The sequence below is a fragment of the Lithobates pipiens genome, unplaced genomic scaffold (assembly GCF_037356315.1).
Source record: "Lithobates pipiens isolate NorthernLeopardFrog02 unplaced genomic scaffold, aLitPip1_a1.2 Scaffold_13, whole genome shotgun sequence".
NCBI classification, from domain to species: Eukaryota; Metazoa; Chordata; class Amphibia; order Anura; family Ranidae; genus Lithobates; species Lithobates pipiens.
In genome coordinates this window covers 437957093-437981302 of record NW_027507718.1, presented here as the reverse complement: position 1 = coordinate 437981302, position 24210 = coordinate 437957093, and the positions used below count along the sequence as shown (strand labels likewise).

At 42.8% G+C, this 24210-nt stretch overlaps 1 protein-coding gene across 1 annotated transcript in view; it reads right to left on the bottom strand.

Moving 5' to 3' along the window:
• SEL1L3 (SEL1L family member 3) overlaps positions 1 to 24210 on the bottom strand; it is a 130282-nt gene that overhangs the window by 54176 nt on the left and 51896 nt on the right. Inside the window, exons 5-9 of the mRNA XM_077477681.1 lie at positions 22145 to 22260; positions 20140 to 20198; positions 12058 to 12190; positions 7054 to 7186; positions 6799 to 6942 (exon numbers count right to left, since the gene is read on the bottom strand). Of these exons, the coding sequence (XP_077333807.1) occupies positions 6799 to 6942; positions 7054 to 7186; positions 12058 to 12190; positions 20140 to 20198; positions 22145 to 22260 (585 nt within the window). The remainder of the gene's footprint in view (positions 1 to 6798; positions 6943 to 7053; positions 7187 to 12057; positions 12191 to 20139; positions 20199 to 22144; positions 22261 to 24210) is intronic.

Sequence of the window (24210 nt, the reverse complement as noted above, 5' to 3'; positions counted from 1 at the left end):
TTTTTCTATGGGCTCCCATAACAGTTTAAGCATTGATGTAAAGCTCAATGAATGGGAAGCTTTTCATGGATAAGTAATGGAACTCTGTTCCGAAATACCCTGAAAAAAAAGTTCTAACTACCTACCTGCATCAGGTTCAATGTTGGGAATAACACCCAGGACCACACATTTGTGATAGCTATGAAGTATCTGTACTGGAGCCTGCAGCCTGGAGTCAGCCTACACTCCTCATCATAAGCCTGCTAGCGGTTTTAAACATATGTGCATGACAGCCACTTCAAAAGGTGAGGAGATCCATATGCAAAAGGTAGTTTACCGCCTATTGAGAAAAGTACTCCCGCATACACACAATCGGATTTTCCGACGGGAAATGTTGGATGTGAGCTTGTTGGCGGAAAATCCAACTGCGTGTATGCTCCATCAGACATTTGTTGTGGGACTTTCTGCCAATAAATGTTGGCTTTCGTGCTCTCAAATTTTTCGCCAACAAACGTGTGTTGTCGGATTTTCCAATCGTGTGTACACAAGTCCGTCGGACAAAAGTCCAAAGAAGAAACACGCATGCCCAGAATCAAGTACGAGCCGGAAGCGTTCGGTCTTGTAAAACTAGCGTTCGTAATGGAGATATCACATCCACTCATTGTACGTCACTACGTTCGTAATTGTTGGCCAACATTTGTGTGACCGTGTGTATGCAAGACAAGTTTGAGCCAACACCCTTCGAACAAAATTCCACGGTTTTGTTGTCGTAAAGTACGATCATGTGTACGAGGCATAAAAACTGCTTTCCCCTCTTAGAATGCATGACATAGAAGCATTCCTTGTCCTTCTTTGGGAAATCAGGTAAGAGTTCATGCTATGCGGGGGCTTGGCGTTGGGGTTCTTACTTTGACACAAATCCAGTCCATGAACAGGGGGGAGGAGTACATGGACGAAAAATTGGTTGCTCCAGCGTGACCAATTCTCACACATGCCTTTGTTGCAGGAGATCCGTGAGAATAATCCTGATTATTTCAGGAATTCTCTCTGTACGACGGACCCCGTTTTTTCACCGTCTGTTGGCTTTGCTGTCTCCTTATATTACCAAGCAGGACACCTGCATGCAGCAAGTCATCACTCTGGAACAAGGGCTAGTCGCCACCTTGCGGTACTTGGCGACGGGAAGAAGTCTGCAGGACATCAAGTTCTCAACAGGTATCTCCCCCCAGGCTCTGGGGATCATTATTCCAGAGACCTGTTCTGCCATCATTCAGATCCTGCAGAAGGACTATATTAGGGTAAGTTTTCTCCTTCATCACATTCTATGTATTTAAGGTTTGCTAATGTGTTATATTTATTTCATTATTCCCTAATTACCATGAATGCAATATGCTGTGAATGCCCCCTTTATCCTAACGCTTGCTCAAATTTTTTTATGGTCCCTTTTAATCCTTCATGCATATTTGTCTTCAGTAACCTCCCCAGCATGCTATCCTGGGCCCATACACACCTAGCCTAGTCACTTAACAATGTATTTTGTCAGCTCCATAGCAGTGTTTTACTCTAAACACCCCCTAAAATGTGTACAAATGTTATTGTCGTACTTAAATTCAAGCAGAGTGCATGAGGCTTTTTTTTTCGAGGCCCAAACTCATTTGGAACCCTCCCTCCCCCCCAACCTCTAAGTCAGCCGATACCAATACTCTATCTGCTGACTTTGCCAAACCCATACACACTATACCTATCTCTTTTGTGGTGAGATTTATGGATGAATTCACCAAAGCATGTAGTGCAAGGTCCTGTCTGAATACTTTCAAATGGTACTGTTTAAAGTTTTGTTCTCCTATTATCTTGATAGGTAATTGCAGAATGTAAAAATGTGCTTCAATTTGCACAGGGTGTATTCATATTTTTGGATTATGACACTTCTTACTTGTCCAGTGGGCTGCCAATAGTGTAAGGAATGGGCTGGCAAAAGTAGCACACATTATTTATGCATTCAGCTCTCCTTATTTTCTTGTTTCACTCCACAGTTTCCTTCAATGCCACAGGAATGGCAGACTGTGACTTCCCAATTTGCCCAGCGGTGGGACTTTCCCAACTGCGGAGGGGCAATTGATGGGAAACACGTCCACATCGTGCCACCCGCCAACTTGGGGTCATACTATTATAATTACAAGGGGTTTAATAGTATTGTGATGTTGCGGTGGTATCTGCGACATACAAGTTTCTCTATGTGGACATTGGGAAGAATGGCCGGATGTCGGATGGTGGAGTCATCGCCCAGACCGCGTTCTACAGACATCTCTAGAGTGGTGGCTTGGGCTCGCCACCTGCAGAAGACATCGTGGCTGGTGTTCTGTTCGTCTTTGTCACTGTGAAGCATTTAGGCAGGGTGATCACCTGATGCGGTAGTTCCCGATTAAGACCCTCACCCCGGACCAGAGGGTTTTTAAGTACCAGCTGGCCAGAGCCAGAGCCAGAAGAGTGGTGGAGAATTCTTTTGGGATAATGGCCAGCTGGTTCTGGACGCCAATCAACGCCAATATAAACTAAACCATATAATAATTGTATGCTGCATTCTACACAACTTTCTCAAGAGAAATGCTACAAAATATGTGGCCTCAGTTGGGCCTGAGGCTGGATTTCCAGAAAAAAAACAATCCTGACGGTGCTTGAAGCTGGCCATCCTGGCTTGCCCCCCCCCCAAAGTGCCCACAAGGTCCATAAACAATATATGGAATACTTTGTGGGTAGGGGGGCCATTGATATGCCAGCAAATGTTTGATAAACCTTTCATTTGATTTACTGCTTGTGTTTCTTTTGCCCATGTTCTTCAATAGTGCAAATGTAATTTAGTTGATACATGAGGTGACAATCTCTTCTTCAGCTAATATGTTGTGGGTCTGCTACACACACACAATATTTTTGTTGTTAATGTATGTAATGCATTAATGATAAAAAAACACATCCTTTTCAGCACCATGAAGTCATTGTTTTGAGTCCCCAAACTGGCCAGATTGGGGCAAATTTTAGAGCATTGTGGGCATTATTTACTTAAGGCAAATCCACTTTGCACTACAAGTGCACTTGAAAGTGCGCTGAAACAGCACTGAAAGTGCACTTGTAGTGCAAAGTGGATTTGGTATTGAGTATTGAAAGAAGAAGCCACACTTTGTTGAGTAGAAAACATTTTACTCAAAGCACATTCACATGTGCGTTAGAAAGGGTTTTTGAACAAACCAACATATATGTTGTATAACATTTTTAGGTTTGACAGTACAAATAGCCTTTTTTGGTTTAAACAGGCATGTTTAAAACCATAAACATACACAACTCAGGAACTTACAAAGTTCAACTTTGACAAAGTGAAGGCAATATTAGACATTAGTATGTCCAAACGGTGTTGATATTACCTTGTTGATATTACCTTCATCAGATGGAGTGATGTCACCCCTGTGAAAGCCAAATTTTGAAGATACACACAGAAATTGGGAGTCAAAATGTGGATTTCCCTACTGATCCCATGCCTAATGTCAACATGTGCTAGCTCCCATCATGGGGATCAATGGACGTGTTTCAGGGGTACAAACCATTTCTCTCATCTACTTTAGTTGCGAGTAAGGGGTTGCACCCACAAAACGCGTACTTTGATATTCCGTGATGGCAGATAGCACATGTTGACACACTGTGTGCATCTTCAAAATTTGGCTTTCTAAAAAATATTTAAAATGTGTGAAAATAATAAAAATACAAACTAGAAGAATTGTGTGGTGTTTTAGATTCTGCCTGAAATATCAATGATGTTTTTGAGTCTTTTTTTCATATAATTGATGTCTTCCTTGATCTTCTGTAAATCACAATTGCACTCCCTGATGAGGACGTGTGCACTTGCACCTGTGAAATTAGATTCTTCTTCCACAAAATCCACATCACCTAAAATAAAAAAAACACACCATGTATTATAAATATGCAGGCATACATCTATTACCCGAAGCTGTGGTCTCAGACACTCACCTGTTGTGGTCACTATTTTGCCAACTTCATAAACCTCTTCTTTCTCAGAATTCTGACATTGTGGTGTTGTGCGTTCCCCTGCTTTTGGAGGTTGGGGGTCCCTGGTGACCTCAGATGTCCTGAATCTTTTCTCCCCTATGTGAATTCAAAAATAGGTATACTTAGCACACTGATATGTGAGGCCAGAAATAGGAATATGAAATATTGCTTGAAGTGTCGTACAATTGTCTGTTTTGGCAGAGTTCCAAGCTGAAAACATGATTTTTTTTGCCTTTCAAAATCTGGAAAAATTACCTTTTTTGTGCAAGTTTCACAGATGGAGACACCCCTAGTATCCACTGGAGCACCTGCGTGGGACACCCTAAAAAGTTTGTTCTGGTGTCCCACACTAGTGCTCCTGCATCCAGATGTGTAAACAGCTGCTGAGTGTCCTCTCCTTACACTGAATCAAGTTTGCATTTCATTCTAGTTACAAACCCGTCTAGACAACAATGTAATCTTTTGTAATCTTTTAATACAAATAGGCATGAACAAATGTAGTTAACCTTCATCTGCCAAAAACATTGTATTAGTGAGCGAACAAATAACATTTACGATGAACAATTACTGTGCCCACGAACCTGAAACCTGCCATTTTAAACTGTACAACAGTAAAGAAAAGCACATGGAGCAGCACACACGTAATAATAATAATAGGAACACAAGACAAAATACTTACTTTTTTTGCAGCACTCTCTTGATTCTTCTGTACTAATCCAGCTCCCATAATTTGAGGTCTGACCATCCTTTCCTCAGTTGATCCTTGGATCGCCATACCCCAAAATTCTTCTGCAGACTTTTTGAATCTTTAGCCATGATCTTGGCCTTTCTCACATTTGCAGGTGACGTTTATGTCCCCAGCCTCTGGTACTATGACAGACTGCGGTTTTGGTCAGACCAGACTGAAATTAGGCCATCACTCTCAATCCTTCCTTCCACACTTCCTTCCACTCTTCCTTCCACCTCAGATGAGGCTTCAGAAGTCCAACCTGGGCCTTCCACCCAGGAAGAAGATGTGGAGGAGCCCAGCTTGAGTCAGGTATAGCATTGTTTAACATATTTCTCAAAATTGTGTTTGAATGATGAACAATAAACTAAAAATATGTCCCATTTTCATACACAGGAAAGCCTCAGCTGGGAGGAGGCTGTGGAAAGTGGCAGCCAGGAGGTGGCGGGGGAAAGTGGCATCCAGGAGATGGCGGGGGAATGTGGCAGCCAGGAGCTGGCCGGGCCCAGTAGCCTGACCGAATCCCAGGTTCCTTCCCTCCACCTTCCAACAAAAAGTACCAGGAAGGAGAGGAGCGTGGAGGAGTCAGTGCTTTCTTTGATTCGGGGGGTTACTGCGGCACTCAGAACCCACCCCAATCTTCAGGAGGTGGGCCAAAGCCTCTTTTGTGAGGAAGTGATCTATCTGGCCCTAGGGGCGAACTCACAAGCAAAACCCACCTCTGTGAGTTGGACCATCCTCCTCCACCTCCTGCCACAACTCCAACACCAGAACCACAGCCCAGAAGCAAGCGTGGAATGAAGATGAGAGAGTGATGGCCTGGGTTCAGTCTGGTCTGAGAAAATACGTAAGCTGTTGTAAGACAACAGCCTCAGGACATACATGTGATCTGCTGCTGCTCCCGATCTCTTGGAGTCCTGGACCGTATTGTGTTCCCTATTAAATGGTCTCCTCAGGCTACCAGTTTTGCCTGTCAAATAATTGATGTGTGCCCTGGGGTACAAAGGCTTTGCCAATTTCACCAGTTTATCCAGCATTGCCTTCCTCTTTATTTTTTTATGACCCCTAATAAATGCCTCATTTATTTTCACAAATACTTGGCTATGTGTTTTAGTTAAAAAAGGACAGTTTGTGAGTAGGCAGGTACATTTCAAAAAGACAATGTGAAATTAACAAGACACCAACACCAACCAACCTCTTTGAGGTTAAAAATTACAAGATAATAATGGTGTTGTGGTAACTTGACACACAAAACGAGAAAAATATTATGGAGATCACAATAAAAAAAAGTAGATCACTTTAAATCTGGAGATCTGGCAAAAAAAAAAAAAGATTATTCATGAGATCACGAAAAATAATGAAGAAATCAGTTTGTTATGACTCCGTGTGAATATCAGCATCAAAACAACTTCATTATTCTAGCATTCTAAAGAAGAAGAGAATGCTCTGCATTAAAAGATTAAAAACTTTGCAGCATGATGAATTTGCTATCTCCATTACGAATGCTAGTTTTACCAGACCAAGCGCTTCCATCTCATTCTTTATTCAAAGCATCTGTGGAATTTTGTACGTCGGAATTGTGTACACACGCTCGGAATTTCCGACAACGGATTTTGTTGTCAAAAAAATTTGAGAACCAGCTCTCAAATTTTGTTGGTCAGAAATTCCGACAAAAAATGTCAGATGGAGCCTACACGTGATCGGAATTTCTGACAAGCTCACATCGAACATTTGTTGTCGGAAATTCCAATCGTGTGTATGTGGCATTAGGCCATCTGTTTCATTAGTTTACTATAGCTGAACACAAAGGAGATAGACTCAATGTGTGAACAGCAGCTCTAGCACAGGTCCTCTCTGCTATCCCACCATACAAGATCTGGCAATTCCCAGGAGCTCACAATGAAACAGCACTACATATTTCCCCCATTGCTTTCATCAGGACCAGCCTGCTTAGGACAACATAATATATGGAGTGTTGTAATAATCTCTATATCTCTACACCAAGACAACCCTCGTTACATTACAAGAACACTTACCCAACGAAGTCTTCTCTGCAGAGTTTAGAAGATAAAATAAATTACTATGTTTCCTTTCATCCTCTTGTGTCCAAGGAACCAGCTTACAGGTGGGCTTGTCTCTATATTTTGGGTGGAGGTCCATGTAACTATTCTTAGCTTGACCTGAAGATAAGCCACTTTTTTAGTAATTATATTTATGATGACATACACATCTGCTAACCTTTAAACATATGATTTTATATACAAGCTTAAATGCTTGGAGTCAGCTCTTACACTTAGTCTCCTTGATGTGCTCCTCTTTTTGCATATTGACATACAGACGTACTATGTCTTTCACGTTAAAACATCTGCTGTAATAATCTTGGATTTGGCGATAAACTTCGTCTTCTGGAAGAGGGTTTGAAATCTATATCAGCAGAAACAGATGACATGGGTGTTGTTCTCATTTACTTACTCACAAACCATCAACCATCTCACATATCTCACAAAATCACAAACCATCATTCACAAATCAATTGAAAGTATCTTCATTCTATATCAAAAATCATATACCGTATATACTCGAGTATAAGCCGAGATTTTCAGCCTCTTTTTTGAGGCTGAAAGTGCCCCCCTCGGCTTATACTCGAGTCATCGCCGTCTGACTGCTCGATCAGCGTATCGAGCAGACAGACGGCGGACATACTACAATTCGAAAGCCGCGCCTCCGCCTCCGCCTGTGATAGGCGGAACACTCAATTTCCCAGCAGTCAGTGTTCCGCCTATCACGGACATCCGCTCATCCTCGTACTACGGACGAGGATGAGACGATGTCCGTGATAGGCGGAACACAGGCTGCTGGGAAATTCAGTGTTCCGCCTATCACAGGCGAAGGCGCGGCTTTTGAATTTTAGAATGGCCGCCGAGGCGCCGACGAAGAGCGGCGATCCTGGCAAGGCACGGGACGGAGGCAAGGCAAGGCACGGCACGGGATGGGACGGAGGCAAGGCACGACACGGGACGGAGGCAAGGAGGCAAGGCACGGCACGGGACGGAGGCAAGGAGGCAAGGCACGGCACGGGACGGAGGCAAGGAGGCAAGGCACGGGACGGAGGCTCGGGACACAGGCTCGGGACACAGGTAGGCTGGACACACACACACACACACATCGACACACACACACAGGGATGGATGGATGGAGACACACACACACAGGGATGGATGGATACACACACACACAGGGATGGATGGATGGAGACACACACACACAGGGATGGATGGATGGAGACACACACACACAGGGATGGATGGATGGATGGATGGAGACACACACACACAGGGATGGATGGATGGACACACACACACACAGGGATGGATGGATGGATGGACACACACACACACAGGGATGGATGGATGGATGGACACACACACACACAGGGATGGACGGACACACAGGGATGGACGGACACACAGGGATGGACGGACACACACACAGGGATGGACAGGCATGTCTCACCCTCGGCTTATACACGAGTCAATAAGTTTGCCAGTTTTTTTGGGGGTAAATTGGGGGCCTCGGCTTATATTCGGGTCGGCCTATACTCGAGTATATACGGTACACAAAAACAGAAAAAGGGAAAAAAAAGCTGTTGCTGTAACTGCTTATAAAGTATTTGTTGCATTTTGGCTTCAATTTGTTAGTGTATCTAAATCTGCTAGTCCATCTAATGCCGCGTACACACGACCGGACTTTTTGAGGGACTAGGTCCGACGGACTTTCGTCGGAGTTCTGACGGACTTTCCGAATGAACGGACTTGGCCACACACAATCACACCAAAGTCCGACGGATTCGAACGTGATGACGTACGACCGGACTAGAATAAGGAAGTTTATAGCCAGTAGCCAATAGCTGCCCTCGCGTCAGTTTTTGTCCGTCGGACTAGCATACACACGAGCGGATTTCTCGGTAGGAACGGGGTCCGGCGGAAAAATTTGTTCCATTTCTAAAGTCTGTTGGATTTTTGCAAATCAAAAGTCCGCTGCAGCCCACACACGATCGAATGGTCTGCCGGAATCGTTCCGTCGGACCTTTGATGTCGAAAAGTCCGGTCGTGTGTACGCGGTATCACACTACCTTCCCCTAGAGCTGCACGATTCTGGCTAAAATGAGATTTTGCTTAGAAGATAGATCATGATTCTCATGGCGTAACATCATCTTTCACATTAAAACCCCCCAAAAAAATTGTGCTAACTTTACGGTTTCGTTTTTTTCCCCAAAATTGCATTTGAAAGACTGCTGGGCAAATACAGTGTGACATAAGATATTGCAGCAATTCCCTAGGGTCTCTGCTAATATATATATATATATATATATATATATATATATATATATATATATATATATATGTATATAAAATGTTTGGGGGTTCCAAGTAATTTTCTAGCAAAAAATATTGATTTTAACTTAAGAAAGAAGTGTCAGAAAAAGATTTATGCCATGTACACACGATCAGACTATCCGGCGGACCTGCCCACACACAACCGCACTTTTCCAGCGGACTAGGTCCGCCGAACTATGGCGGGAGTCCGCCATACTTTTGAAATGAACGGACTTGCCCACACACGGAGGAAAGTCTGTTCATTTTGAATGCGGCTCCAGGTAGATGGGACTAGCGAAGGAAGTCAATGTCGCCGTCTTCGGCGGCGAGATTGACACGTTGCTGGCCCCGTCACCTGGTATGGACTTAAAGGGGAATCCCTACACTGAAAAAACGGCGTGGGGGTCACCCCCAAGGTCCATATAAGTCCCTTATCCGAGCATGCAGACCTGCCGTACCAGGAAGTGTGCTCTCTTCCCGATAACCCTTGCCGTTGGTTGTCGGGGTCTGCGGGCGGGGGGCTTATCGGAATCTGGCCCCCCCACCCTATGTGAATGAGTATGGGTTACAATGTACCCCTACCCATTCACCTGTGAAAAAAATGTAAATAAAAGAACGGAAGAGAGAGACAAGACCCCCGAAGAGGGGGACAAGACCCCCAAAGATGGAAGAAGAGGCGGCGGCGGGGACAGAAGACCTGGCCACCGCTAGTAAAAGAGCTAAAGGAAGAAAGCGGAGGCCCGCCAAGAAGAACCGAAGAGGGGGATGAGACCCCTGAAGTCGGAAGAAGACCCCCGGGCCGCGACGAGGAAGAAAGCCAGGCTTCTCAGCTAGTAAAAGAGCTAGCAGAAGATAGCAGAGGAGTCCGGCGAGAAGACCCCACAAGACGGAAAAAGACCCCCGGAGCTGTGCAATAAATTATTTTAATCCCTTGTGTGTTGTGTTTTATTTACATTTTTTTCAGAGGTGAATGGGTAAGAGTACATTGTATCCCATACTCATTCACATAGGGTGGGGGGCCGGTATTTGGAGGCCCCCTTATTAAAAGGGGCTCCCGGATTCCGATAAGCCCCCCCGGTCGTTGGTTTTTGGGAAGAGGCCCTTGTCCTCATCAACATCAAACCACCCCCCAGTGTTGAGGGCACGCGGCCTGGTACGGCTCAGGGGGGGGCTCGTCCCCACCCCTTTTCCTGACCAGCCCGGCTGCGTGCTCGGATAAGGGTCTTATATGGACCTTGGGGGGTACCTCCACACCGTTTTTTCGGCGTAGGGCTTCCCCTTTAAGTCCATACCAGGTGACGGGGCCAGCGATGTGGCAATCTGACCTTACACACACTGCAGAGCTAGAGCACAGAGCTGAGTGTAATATGAGAGCTGGTTGGAGGAAAAACATCCCTCTGGGGGCTAAGACCCCATACACACTATACAACTTTTGTTTGATTTCCTTTAGATTTACCAAACCAAGTAGTGCAAGGGCCTGCATGATTGCATAGAAATTGAAACTCTAATGCCATGTACACATGGTTTTTCCATCAGAATAAACTCTGATGGTTTTTCTGACAGATTTCCGATGGAGTTCCGCTGAAATGGACTTGCCTACACACGATCACACCAAAGTCTGAACGTTTAGAACGCGATGGCGTACAATGGGACTTTTTGTCTGTCTTTTTTGTGTTTAAATACCCCCAAAATAAAGCTTTATTTGTTGGAAAAAAAGGTCAAACATTTCATTTGGGTACAGCATCTCATGTCTGCACAATTTTCAGTTAAAGTAACTCAAAATCAAGAAAAGCCTTAAAACCCACCAGGTATTCTAACCTAAAAACATTCTGAATGGAGTAATACTTTAATTATGAATTTATAAGAAATGTAGTTTAACCACTTGCTGACCATATAACTTAGATATACGGCGGCAAAAGTGGCACAGCTGCGCCGAATCCCATACCTAGTACACGATCTGGCATTTCCAGGTCTGGGGTGCTCATGCACGTTGCCAGCGGCTCCCTCCCACTGTTATCACACACAGCAGTGGGTACCGCGGACTCGATGTCTGCCGGAACACCCGCCGATTGTTAAGTACACAGGCAGAATGGCGATCTGCCTATATAAACAAAAGCAGGGACACGGATCTTTGCCTTACCTTAGTTAAAGCACCTCCCACACAGTACACAAGCACAGGCTAGGCACACAGTTAACCCTTTGATCGCCCCTGCTGTTAACCCCTTCCCAGCCAGTGTCATTAGTACAGTGACAGTGCATATTTTCAGCACTGATCACTGTATTAGTGTCACTGGTCCCCAAAAAGTGTCAAAAGTGTCAGTTAGTGTCCAATTTGTCCGGCGCAAAATCGTAGCCCTGCTATAAGTCGATGATCACTGCCATTACTTGTAAAAAAAAAAATTAATAATTAAAAATATCCCATAGTTTGTAGACGCTATCACATTTGTGTAAACCAATTAATATACACTTATTCGGATTTTTTAAAACCAAAAATATGTAGCAAAATACATATTGGCCTAAACTGATGAACAAATTAGATTTTTTTTTATTGGATGTATTTTATAGCAAAGAGTAAAAAATATATATTTTTTCAAAATTGTAGTTTTTTTTTGTTTACAACACAAACAAGAAAAACCGCAGAGGTGATCAAATACTACCAGAAAAAAAAAAAAAAGAAGCTCTATTTGTGGGAAAAAAGGACATAAATTTTATTTGAGGACAGCGTGGCACGACAATGCAATTGTCAGTTAAAATAACGCAGTGCTGTATCGCAAAAAATGGCCTGGTCATGAAGGGGGGCAAATCTTCCGGAGGTCAAGTGGTTGACTAAAGTAATTATAATGGCTGCTAATATGTTAACATGCTCAACACTCCAAATACAGGCAATCTATTCCTGATACTAAAACACTTGGTACCTACCTCATCCATTTGCAGAGCCTTTAGGCGGTAATATTTCACAGGTCCAAAGAAACCATCTATGCTGGCAACAAACTTGCTGCCCCCAAGAGCCATAAAACCATCAGTATCATCAAAATGTATTTCTTCATCAACACTAAAAAAATAAAAACAAAAAACAAAATAAGGGGAGATCAAATAATTATAAAAACGTCATCACCAGGAAAGATATTGTTTCTGTTTCCTGTATGTAAGTGCAATTTGGTTACCCGTATGGTTATCTCTATGTTATTCTGTACTGCTGCACAGTAGCACAACAAACTGGCTTCTTGTGCTGCTTCTCCCTCTCCCCAGTCTAAGCTCTGCTGCATTTATTCAGGGAAGCCTATCCCACACCCACCTAACTGTCCCCGAGCCACCACCATCAAATCATTCTCTGCAGCTATTACCTTTTGTACCACCACCCCCTCCCTTTAGAATGTAAGCTCTATGAGCAGGGCCCTCCTGTACCTTTTGCATTGTACTGTAATTGTGTTGTCCTCCCTATACATTGTAAAGCATTGCGTAAACTGTTGGTGCTATATAAATCGTGAATAATAATAATAAAGATTGCAAGAGGTCTATTGCAGGTCAAGCTCAGACACTAAAAAATACATTTTCCATTTAAGGATGCATTGATTAATACATAGGTGCATTCATTTGTATCTTTTTTTTTTATCTGCCTAGACTTTATGTCACAATTTGATGCCACCGAGCAGATCCCTGTCCTGCAAGGAAAGAGATCCGAATTTTCTGTGCTTCAGTTAAGCCTCATACACATGATCGGATTGTTGGCCAACAAAACCGTGGAATTTTGTTCGAAGGGCCGTTGGCCCAAACTTGTCTTGCATATACAAGGTACACAATTGTTGGCCAACAATTACGAACGTAGTGCGTACTACGTGGTTCTTCAGTTCTTTAGCGCCACCCTTTGGACTCCTGCTAATTTGTGTTAGTAGAAGTTTGGTGAGTGTTGATTCGCTCTTTTCTTTTCACGTTTTTCATTTTGCGCTTTTCATTTTGCGCTTTTCAGTTCGTTTGTTAACCAGACAAGTTGCGGAATTGGAGGAGATAACGTGTTATTTATTATATTGGCCTTGGAGTTATTGCTTTGACATACATTTTTTGGTTGAATAATGATTTGATTTGGTATATTTTCTATATTTTTGGATGCATAGAATCTACTTTTTGGTTAAGTTCTATTGGCAGATAGCATGTCTAATTGTATTTGTTCTCTTTTTTTTAATGCACAATAAAAAAAATTGTGGTGAATAATACTTGGCTATGTGCTTTACTTCAAATGACAGTTTGGGAGTAGGCAGATACATTTAAAAGAATACAATGTAAAATTGACAAGGGACACCAACATAATTGTATCTTTGATCTTATAAACTACGGGATAATGGTGTTGTGGTAACATGCCCCAAAAAAAATAACAATAAATAATAATATTATTCTTGATATCACTAGAAAAAAAAGCCTTTGAAAATGTGTTTGCAATAACTCCATCAGTATCACCAGCAAAGCAGCTTCATTATTATCCCATTAAAGAAGAAGAGAATGTGCGCTGCATTTCGAGATTTCATAATTTGCCACGTCCTGAATGTTAATTCTCCATTATGAATGCTAGTTTACAAGACCGATCGCTTCTGGCTCGTCTGAACATGAGTGTTTGTACTTTCGACTTTTGGAAAATCCAAATTGTCTGCGGAAAATTTTAAAACCTGTCATTCAACATTTGTCTGCGGAAAATCCGACAAACTGTCCGATGGAGCGTGGCTCTACATAGTATTGACTTTAGGGGGGTGAATAGTTATGCACATTGACTTTTTCTGTTATTTTGTCCTATTTGTTGTTTCCTTCACAATAATAATAAAAAAAATGAATCTTCCAAGTTGTGGGCATGTTCTGTAAATGAAATGATGCAAATCCTCAAACAATCCATGTTAATTCCAGGTTGTGAGGAAACAAAACACAAAAAATGGCAAGGGGGTGAATACTTTTGCAAGGCACTGTAGCTATTTAGCCGACAGCCGCGGGAGGGAGAGAAGGAGAAGCGGATGTCGGCTATACAGGGAGATCAGTGTTCACAGCTGCCCCTCCTGCTGCACCGATCATCCCCAGCTGTGAACCGGGGGACAATCCAGGATCAGCCCCACAGCCGGGATATCGGGCAGCACTTGCGGGTGTCTGGTAGCCGCCCCCAAAATACGGGAGGCACCCGCACCACACGGGAGACTTGGGATGTCTGTGATCTTCGATTTCTTTCATGTTGTTCAGGTAGATCTGCACCTCTCAAAGGTTGCCTATAACCGGAAAGATGTTTATATTTACCTAAATCCAAGGGTGCCCTTGTCTGGTCACATGATTTCCCCGGTAGCAGGCTCGAGGAAAGAGAAGAGAGCAGAGACAACAGCTGCAGAGTCGGTGATGTTACCCACAGACTTACATCACTGTCCCTCTTTATCCCTGAAACCGGGACTGGGAGCCAATCACGTGAGTGGACAGCCATCGGCTCCTGCTGCTGTCAATCAAATTCTGTGACAAGGGAGTGGGGCCAAGCCGTGCTGTGTGTGTCAATTATAGACTTGTGCACAACAGAAAATTTTGTTTAGTTTCGGTTCGTTGTCATTCGTAAAATAAATAATTTCGTTCTGTTATATTCGTTATGTTACGTTAATACATTTTCAGATAATTCGTTATTATTCGTAGAGTGTCGAATTCATTCGTTCGTATTCGTTGAAATTCTCTATTTATGTATGTATAGACATTCGTGATAATGATTCGTAGTTTGGAAAGTCGTTTGTTTATTGAATCTTTTAAAACACACAATGACAACGTCTCTTCTCCTCGGCTCAAATACAATACAACACCCTTCTCACTCAGTTCTCAGGAATGCACTTTGCCAGTAATCCATCCTCCGGCACAAAATTAATTAGCTGATTGGACTATAAGATTTACTTTGAGCTGACCTTTTGTTTCATTAGATCTTTAAAGAATTAGCGAATCATGTCAAATTCATTCGAATTAATTCGTTATATTTCTTTCGTATTCGTTGTTGGTTATTTTTTTATTCGGACATTCGGATGCATCCGAATGTCCGAAAGATGCAAAATTCGGCCGAATTTCGATTTGCACAATTGCACAAGCCTAGTCAATTAGCACACAGGGTCTGGCTCAGGAGCAAGCCTGCACGAGTGCCCCTATAGCAAGGGGTTTGCAGTGGGGGCTATGGGGGCACTCAGAAGGGAGGAGGAGCAAATAGTGCCAATGAGGGACCCCAGAAGAGGAGGCTTAAGGCTGGTAAATATGATGTGTTTATAATTTAAAAAAAAAAAATTGAAACTTTAGAATAACTTTAAATTATGTGTAACTTACTTAAAGTAGATGGATGGGCTTTTAAAAAAAAAAACATACATACTCACATCCATGCTGCAGCATCTGTGTGAAGGTGTCCCAAGTTGGTTCCAAGACCGAGAACTGAGCAATCACATGATCACTGATTGCTCAGTTCTCTGTCTGCACCAAGCATCCACTGCTCTTTGTAAAAAAAATTGGTGTATACGATGCGCCCCCAAGGTTTCACCACTCTGCGCCTTATGAATGTAAATTACCTAAAGGTAAAAAAAGTAATAATGGTAATCGAAAAGCAGCTAATATTTTTACTGCTCTTTGTTCTGCTCCTCCAGCGCCTAAAAGTGAGGTGGCAGGCACAGGTGGAGCCAGTTGTCAATCAGGCAGGTAGGTGGATCCTGACAATATTGTTGGGATTTTTCCAGAGTCTGCTCCAGCACTGCCCTGTCAGTTAATAGCGGGCATTAAGGATATCTGTTTTTACCATACCAAGAATTGTCTTGTCTTGAAAGTCCTCCTCTTCTCCCCCCCCCCCCCCCCCCCCCCCTCAGGAACACTTTCCTCCCTGTTATTGATTAATGCTGTGCACTGTCTGGGATGCATGAACTCATATTCCTATTATTTCTGTATATATACCAAGTAGTTAGCAGTAAGTGGCACTTTTAAGCAAATCAAGCATTTAAAACAATAATTGGTCAGGGAGGCAACTAGATGTTGGACCTGTCACTGCTGGAGGAGGGCACTGTGAGATAAGTGTACACAATGGGGTTGATTTACTAAAGGCAAATAGGCTGTGCACTTTGGAAAGTTGCAGTTGCTGTATAGTATGGAGCTTAGTAAATGAGCAGAAGCTCTGCTGACTTCCATCATCCAATCATGTGCAAGCAAAAATGCTGTTTGTTTTATTTTCCTTGCATGTGATTGACTATTATGTGCAGTGAGAAATTACAAGTGCACAGTCTATTTGTCTTTAGTAAATCAACCCCGGTATGTCTAGTACTCATCCACACACAGCAGAATAATTCTGCCTCATTAAATCCTGACCTTTATATGTATTCGCATATCCTTAAAGTAGGATTACATAGCTGAGCATGTTATTTGCTGTCTGCACTGGCATATTATGACACAATGGCACCTTTGTGTTTGCAGTGTAAATAAGAGATTTGGCAAACAAGTACATGTATTAAAGAATATAACAGGAAATCAACTTTACGAGGATATTTTGTTTTCCAATGTAATTAAAAAAATGGAAAAACAATCTATAATAATTTCATATGCAGGCAGATGACTGTTGACTTGTTGAGGTCATCCCCCAATAGTTATGCTGAATATGGGCACATAAAAAAAAAAAAATCAGCTGTATGGTACCTTAAAGCAGCATTAAACCCAATACTAAAACTAAACGTTGTTACTTTTGGGATAAAAATTTTATATAAAGAAATAAATGCTGGTCATTGTAAGCACCCCTGTCAGTGTTAGCCTACGTTCACATTTATGGGTGTACCCGTGAGAAAACGCTTAATAGGAAGTCCCTAATCCTTTTTAAAAATGCACCTGCAGGGAACTGCATCGTATTGCAGCACCATGCAGTTTAACAAGCCCCAGTTTAACGCACCCCATTTTCTAGCATGTGAGCGTGCCGTTGAGAATAAATGGTACCCTTTTGCATCTGCTAAAATGCAGCACATTTTGCCTGCGGCTCAGGAAGGTGTCGTGATTTTGCCAGCGTTCCTGACCCACACAAATGCGAACCTAGGCTAAAAAGGCTTATCTTGACCCCCTTAACTGCTACATCAGCAGGACAGCTTGTTTTGATGATAAATAATAAGACTTACTGGCAGGATCACCAGGGAAAAAATAAAAGAATAAAAGCCGAAAAAAAGAAAACAAATGCAGCCATGACATCTAAGAAGTGGTAATCTGCATTAATAATCCTTGCTTTTGGGTTTAACACCGCTTTAATATGGGTTCTCAGTTTTGAAACTGCACATTACTGATTTCTTCCATTCATGTTTACAGGATGATAAATCAGCATTGCGTGATCATATGATTACATCCCCCACCCCCGTCACAGACAGCTAATAGTATGATTATGAACTATTCAGGCAGGTCAGAGGTCAACCACAGCCGTGGCTCACTAGTGACATCTGGAGGAACTTAAAGGGGTTGTAAATGTAAGGCTGGTTTCACACTGCTGCGGTGTACGAGATCGGATGTGATTCGCACCGCACTGCAGTGCAAATCACATGCGATCTCTGTGCGATGCGAGTTCAGCCATACAGACAGTATGGCTGAATTCGCATCGCATCCGGCCCAAACTGGCACAGGACCCTTTTTTTGGTCCGCAGCAGAATCGGATCGCATGGGTGTTCACACCATGCGATCCAATTCCTGTCCGAGTTTGCAGATCGCACTGCGATATGCGAACTGATCTGGGGGTGTCATTAACTTTTCACTGACACTCCCAGCAGTTCGCATAGAGCAGTGTGAACTGCCGCCAGGAGGCATGTGATGCGGGAACCCGCAGTAGATTTGCAGCATTCCCGCATCGCAGCAGTGTGAACCAAGCCTTAATGTTTTTTCACCTTAATGCATTCTATGGATTAAGGTGCATATATATATATCGGAGCAGATAATGTTATTTATTATTGGCCTTGGAGTTATTGCTTTGAAATAATTTTTTGGGTTAAATAATAATGATTTGATTTGGTTCATTTTATTTTCTATATTTTTGGATGCATAGAATGCACTTTTTGGTTAAGTTCTATTGGCAGATAGCAAGTCTAATTGTATTTGTTCTCTTTTTTTTAATGCACAATAAAAAAATTGTGGAGAATAATACTTGGCTATGTGTTTTACTTCAAATGACAGTTTAGGAGTAGGCTGTCACATTTCAAAAAATACAATGTAAAATTAACAACATAGTTGTATCTTTGATCTTAAAAACTACAGGATAATGGTGTTGTGGTAGCTTGCAAAAAATTCAAAATAACAAGCATGATAATATTATTCTTGATATCACTAGAAAAAAAAAGCCTTTGAAAATGTGTTTGCAATAACTCCATCAGTATCACCAGCAAAGCAGCTTCATTATTATTCCATTAAACAAGAAGAGAATGTGCGCTGCATTTCGAGATTTCATAATTTGCCACATCACAAATGTTAATTCTCCATAACGAACACTAGTTTACAAGACCGACCTCTTCCAGCTCATCCTTGCTTCCCGAACATGCATGTTTGTACTTTTTTGTTTGACAGACTTGTGTACACACGCTCAGAAAATCCGACAACACACATTTGCCCGTGGAAAATTTTAAAGCCTGCCATCCAACATTTGTGAAATCCGACAACAATTGTCCGATGGAACCTACACACGCCAACAGCCTACAGCCTGACATCACACATTTCCTGTCGGAAAATCCGATAGTGTGTACAAGGCCTAATGCTCTGTACACACGGTCGAACATTCTGACGACAAAATCCATCTGATTTTTTCTGACGGATTTTGGTCCAAACTTGTCTAGCATACACACGGTCGCACAAAGTTGTTGGAAAATCCGATCGCTCGGAATTTCCGCCAACAAGATTTTCCGTCGGAAAGTCAGACCGTCTGTACAGGCCATAAGAGTTCAGGCAGAGTACAAGATTCATAACCTGTACACATTACTTGCGAGCAGTCATACCCATGGTATCAACTTACGTATTTAACCACCTGACATCCGCACTATGGCCAAATGACGGCCACAGCGCGGATGTGAATTCCCAGGAGGCCTCCCCTGTGCACGCTCCCTGCATGCGCCCTACAGGGAGCGCGCGGAGCACGCTGTGATCACTGAGTCACCGAGACTAGGGTGATCACCAATCACGGCCCCTTACCATGTGATCAGCTGTCAGCCAATGACAGCTGATCACATGATGTAAACAAAAGCTCAGTGATCGTTTTTTTTCTCCTCACGCTGACAGAGTCCCAAGAGAAAGAGGCAATTATGCCTCATTTATACCGACCAACAGTACCCACAAGTGCCACCTAACAATGCCCACAAGTGCAACCTATTGATGCCCACAAGTGCCACCTATCGATGTCCACCAGTGCCACCTATCAATGCCCACCAGTGGTGCCAATCAGTGCCACCTAGAAGTGTTGCCTATCAGTGTAATCGATCAGTGCCCATCACTGCCACCCATCAGTGCCCATCACTGCCAACCATCAGTGCCCATCAGTGCCACCTATCGGTGCCCATCAGTGCCACCCCATTTGGGTACAGTGTTGTATGACTGTGCAATTGTCATTCAAAGTGCGAAAGCGCTGAAAGCTGAAAATTGGTCTGGATCGGAGGGGGGTTTTAAGTGCCCAGTAAGTAAGTGGTTAAAAGCATATTTAGCTGTTTGCTTTGCATTCCACTCAAATCTGTATTATGTATCAAATCACAGGTGACAATAGAGATGTAGTCAGAAAAATGTATTTATTTTAGGATAGAAAGGGAAAGAATTAAACATCCTGTCAGTTCCCAAAGGAAGATTTCCCCTTATCTTATGTTTCAGTGACAACTGTAAGATTTTGAATTTCCCATCATCTTTTGTCTTGGTAAAAGTGAAAGCACAGACAGCAAAATAAACAGTACAGGTTTCTAATTCTTCCTGACGCCATTCAAAACTCAAAATAAAATGTTTTGGATATATATGCTTTAACTTTTTTTTCTGTTATTTACTTACCTATAAGTTTGAGATCCATAACTTTCTAATTCTCGCCCCACAAAAGTATGTAATATTATCTAAAACACAAAAAAGGATGCAATTTAAATATGGATTATAGGTTAATGAATTAAGTACACAGTATATTGTTAAAGGTAAGGACCGCCATGTGTTTCAATTGGTTCTTCTACCCTTCACAGGAAAACATTCTACAATATATAGTCACTTTGTTGTATTGAAACCTGCACTGAGACATATGAAGGTTGCCATTTGTAACCTCCTCAAAATTACACTCACCGGCCACTTTATTAGGTACACCTGTTCAATTATTTGGCAACACAAATTGCTAATCAGCCAATCACATGGCAGAAACTCAATGCCTTTAGGTATCTAGATGTGATGAAGACGACTTGCTGAAGTTCAAACTGAGCATCAAATTGGGGAAGGGGATTTAAGTGACTTCGAACGTGGAATGGTTGTTGGTGCCAGACGGGGCTGGTCTGAGTATTTCAAAAACTGCTGATCTACTGGGATTTTCACACACAACCATCTCTAGTGTTTACAGAGAATGGTGTGAAAAAGAGAAAATATCCAGTGAGCGGAAGTTGTGTGGATGAAAATGTCTTGTTGATGTCAGAGGAGAATGGATAAACGGGTTTGAGATGATAGAAAGGAAACAGTAACGCAATTAACCACACGTTACAACTGAGGTATGTAGAAAACCATCTCTGAACACATACCTCATCAAACCTTAAAGTGGAGTTCCACTCAAAAGTGGAACTTCCACTTATATGCTTCCTCCCCATCCCCCCGTGTCAAATTTGGCACCTTTTAGGTGGGAGGGGAGAACGGGGCCCCTGTATATGTCAGGTCCCCTTCCCCACTTCTGGAAGATGGGCCGCGGCCCGATCTCCTGGAGTTTCAGCCCCCTCCTTCTTCCCCCGCCGCTGGGCCAATTAGAAAGTGTAGCGAGCTTCGCGCATGTGCAGTATAGAACCAGGAGTGAAGCCGAAAGGCTTTACTGGCTGGTTCGCTTAACGGAAAAGGCAGCAGCACCAGGGAGTCGATTCAATGATCGGCTGGGTGCCGACATTGCGGGCTCCCTGGAAAGGTAAGTGCCCTAATATTAAAAGTCAGCAGCTACAGTATTTGTAGCTGCTGGCTTTTACATTTTTTATTTAGCTGGACCTCCTATTTAAAGCAGATGAGCTACAGCAGCAGAAGACCACACCGGGTGCCACTCCTGTCAGCCAAGAACAGGAAACTGAGGCTACAATTTGCTCGTTTTTGCTGAGAAATTTGTCCCATAGGAATAAATGGCAAAATGTTCAAAACTAGAGTGGGAGGTGACAAAAGCTGACAACCCCATGATCAGCCAAACCATTATGACCACCACATGATCAGCCAAAGCATTCTGACCCCCCCCCCCCCCCAGTTACTCCGCCCACTCCAGTAGGTGGAGGCAAGTACACTTCACACAATTTCCCCAGAAATTGTAGCTTTTCTAGTTTAAAATGTAACAGCCTACTCCCAAACTGTCATCTGAAGTAAAACACATAGCCAAGTATTATTCTCCACAATTTTTTTTATTGTGCATTAAAAAAAAAAATTCTATCTGTCAATAGAACTTAACCAAAAAGCACATTTTATGCATCCAAAAATATAGAGGATTTACCAAATCAAATCATTATTCAACCAAAAAAAAAATTTCAAAGCAATAACTCCAAGGCCAATAATAAATAACACGTTCTCATTACACAGTTTGAAAAGTCGCTGTAGGTAGCTATTGCTCTGTAACCATCTCCTATCATCTCCAGTTCCAAGACGCTTTTCTGTATCTTATTACTGTATGTGTACTGTATGGAATTTATAGCATGTGCTAATTATTTTTATGTCTAGCTTGGGGGGGGGGGGGGGGCACTCAGATTTAATAAATAACAGATTATAACGGCAACCCAGATTAAACCATTCATGCAACTTTGCAGGCCTCTTCTTCAGCAGGAAAGGAATATCAGTGCAATCTCACCATTCTGCCGTGTATTGTGACATCGAGACGCACCCATTGATGCAACGGGAGAATAAAACGGGATAATATTGCAACATCAATTTCATTCTTTAGCTGCATCTGAGCGTGGATCTGGCCTGTTAACAGAATAACACAGATATAAAATCACATAAGTATATGTTGTCTGTTTTTCAGTTAGCTTGAGTTTCTTTTTGTTTTTTTTCTTGTGCCGCGTACACACGTTTGGAATTCTCGTCGGAAAAAGCTCTGATGGTTTTCCCGACGGAATTCCGATGGAATTCGACTCAAGCTGTCTTGCATACACACGGTCACATCAAATTCCAATCGTTTATAACGCAGTGACGTACAACACGTACGACGGAACTAGAAAAAGGAAGTTCAATAGCCAGTAGCCAATAGCTTCTGTCTCGAAGGTGAATCTGAGCATGCGTGATTTTTGGCGTGAAGGAATTGCATACACACGATCAGAATTACCAATAGAAAGTTTTTCCGATCGGGAAAATTGAGAGCATGCTATCAATTTTTGGCTGGTGGAAATTCGGACAGCTAAATTCCGATGGAGCATACACACGGTCGCATTTTCCGATGAAAAGCTCTCATCTGTCTTTTTCTGTCCGGAATTCCAATCGTGTGTACGCGGCATAAGTGGAATTACATGTTAACTAGCTAATACTCACCCATTATGTGAGATCTGGATCACTACAGCACATTATTTTTGCACTGCCAGGTAAGATCATAGGTTGTAGTAAAGCACAATGGCTTACTTGTTAGTACTCTTGGCTTGTAGCACTGTGGTCATCAGTTTAAATCCCAGCCAAGACTCTACTTGCATGGAGTTTGACTGTTCTCCCTGGCCCTGTGTGGGTTTCCTCTCACCCTCCAAAGACATATTGGTAAGTTAATCGGCTCCTGTCTATATTGGCCCATGCATAGATAGGGACCTTATATTTTAGGGTGCCAGGACACCATTCACCCCCTTGATCCTGTTAATTTTTGTAGTGTGAGTGCTCCAAACTGTGTCTGCAAATGCCCGGGACCACTTGGAAGAGGGTCGCTTCAGTGTGAGCGTTAGGGACCATGAGGCTCCTCTTCAATGCTAGACCAGTTCTGGCAGGATCTTTTCCCCTGCTCTATGGAGGTCTAAGGTTCTCTGGTGTCATCAAGACCAATGTAAGGTCCATAGACCTGCATTAGACATGAGCACAGTCGGGGACTGGTCACTGCCAGAGCAGAGGGGGGCACCATTTTCCAGCGGAGCAGAAAATCAGGTAATTAAAAGCATTCTTACAATCCACTAGAAAAAATAATTGGTTAACCTTTACAGTGTAGGAGCAACCCCAATGCAAGGGAGGACTTTTTCTAGAGTATAGCTTAACCGCATGCCAACCAGCCACCGCAGTTGTACTGCGGCAACATGGCTCGGCTGCGTGAATCGTCGTCATGTTACGTCAGTAACATAGATGGCCACTAGGGGGCCTCCCCCTGCTTGCCCACAAAGCCAATGCCAATTGATCGGGGCACACCGAGAACCGGGATATGTGTGTGTAAAAACACAGTTTCCAGTTCTCTGAGGGGAGAACTGATAGATCGTCTGTTCATACTGAGTATGAACAGCGATCTGTCATCTCCCCTACACAGCCCTCCCCCCTTCAGTTAGAACACACACTAGGACACACTTAAACCCTTCACTGCCCCTAGTGGTTAATCCCTTCACCGCCAGTGACATTTTTACAGTAATCAATGCAATTTTATAGCACTGATCGCTGTAAAAATGACAATGGTCCCAAAAATATTATATTATTTAGTCTCTTTGAAAGTTATAGAGTCTACAAGCTATGGTGCAAATCATTGAAAATTGATCACATCTGATCACACCTGATGTACAGACGATCTCATTTCTTGATGCTCTGAAATGTCAGGAAAGTACCCCCCAAATGACCCCCTTTTGAAAAGTAGACAGTCCAAGGTATTTAGTAAGAGGCATGGTGAGTTTTAGAAGTTGTAATTTTTTCCCACAATTCTTGGGAAATTTTTTTTTGTTTTTGTTTTTTACAAACTTGTCATAA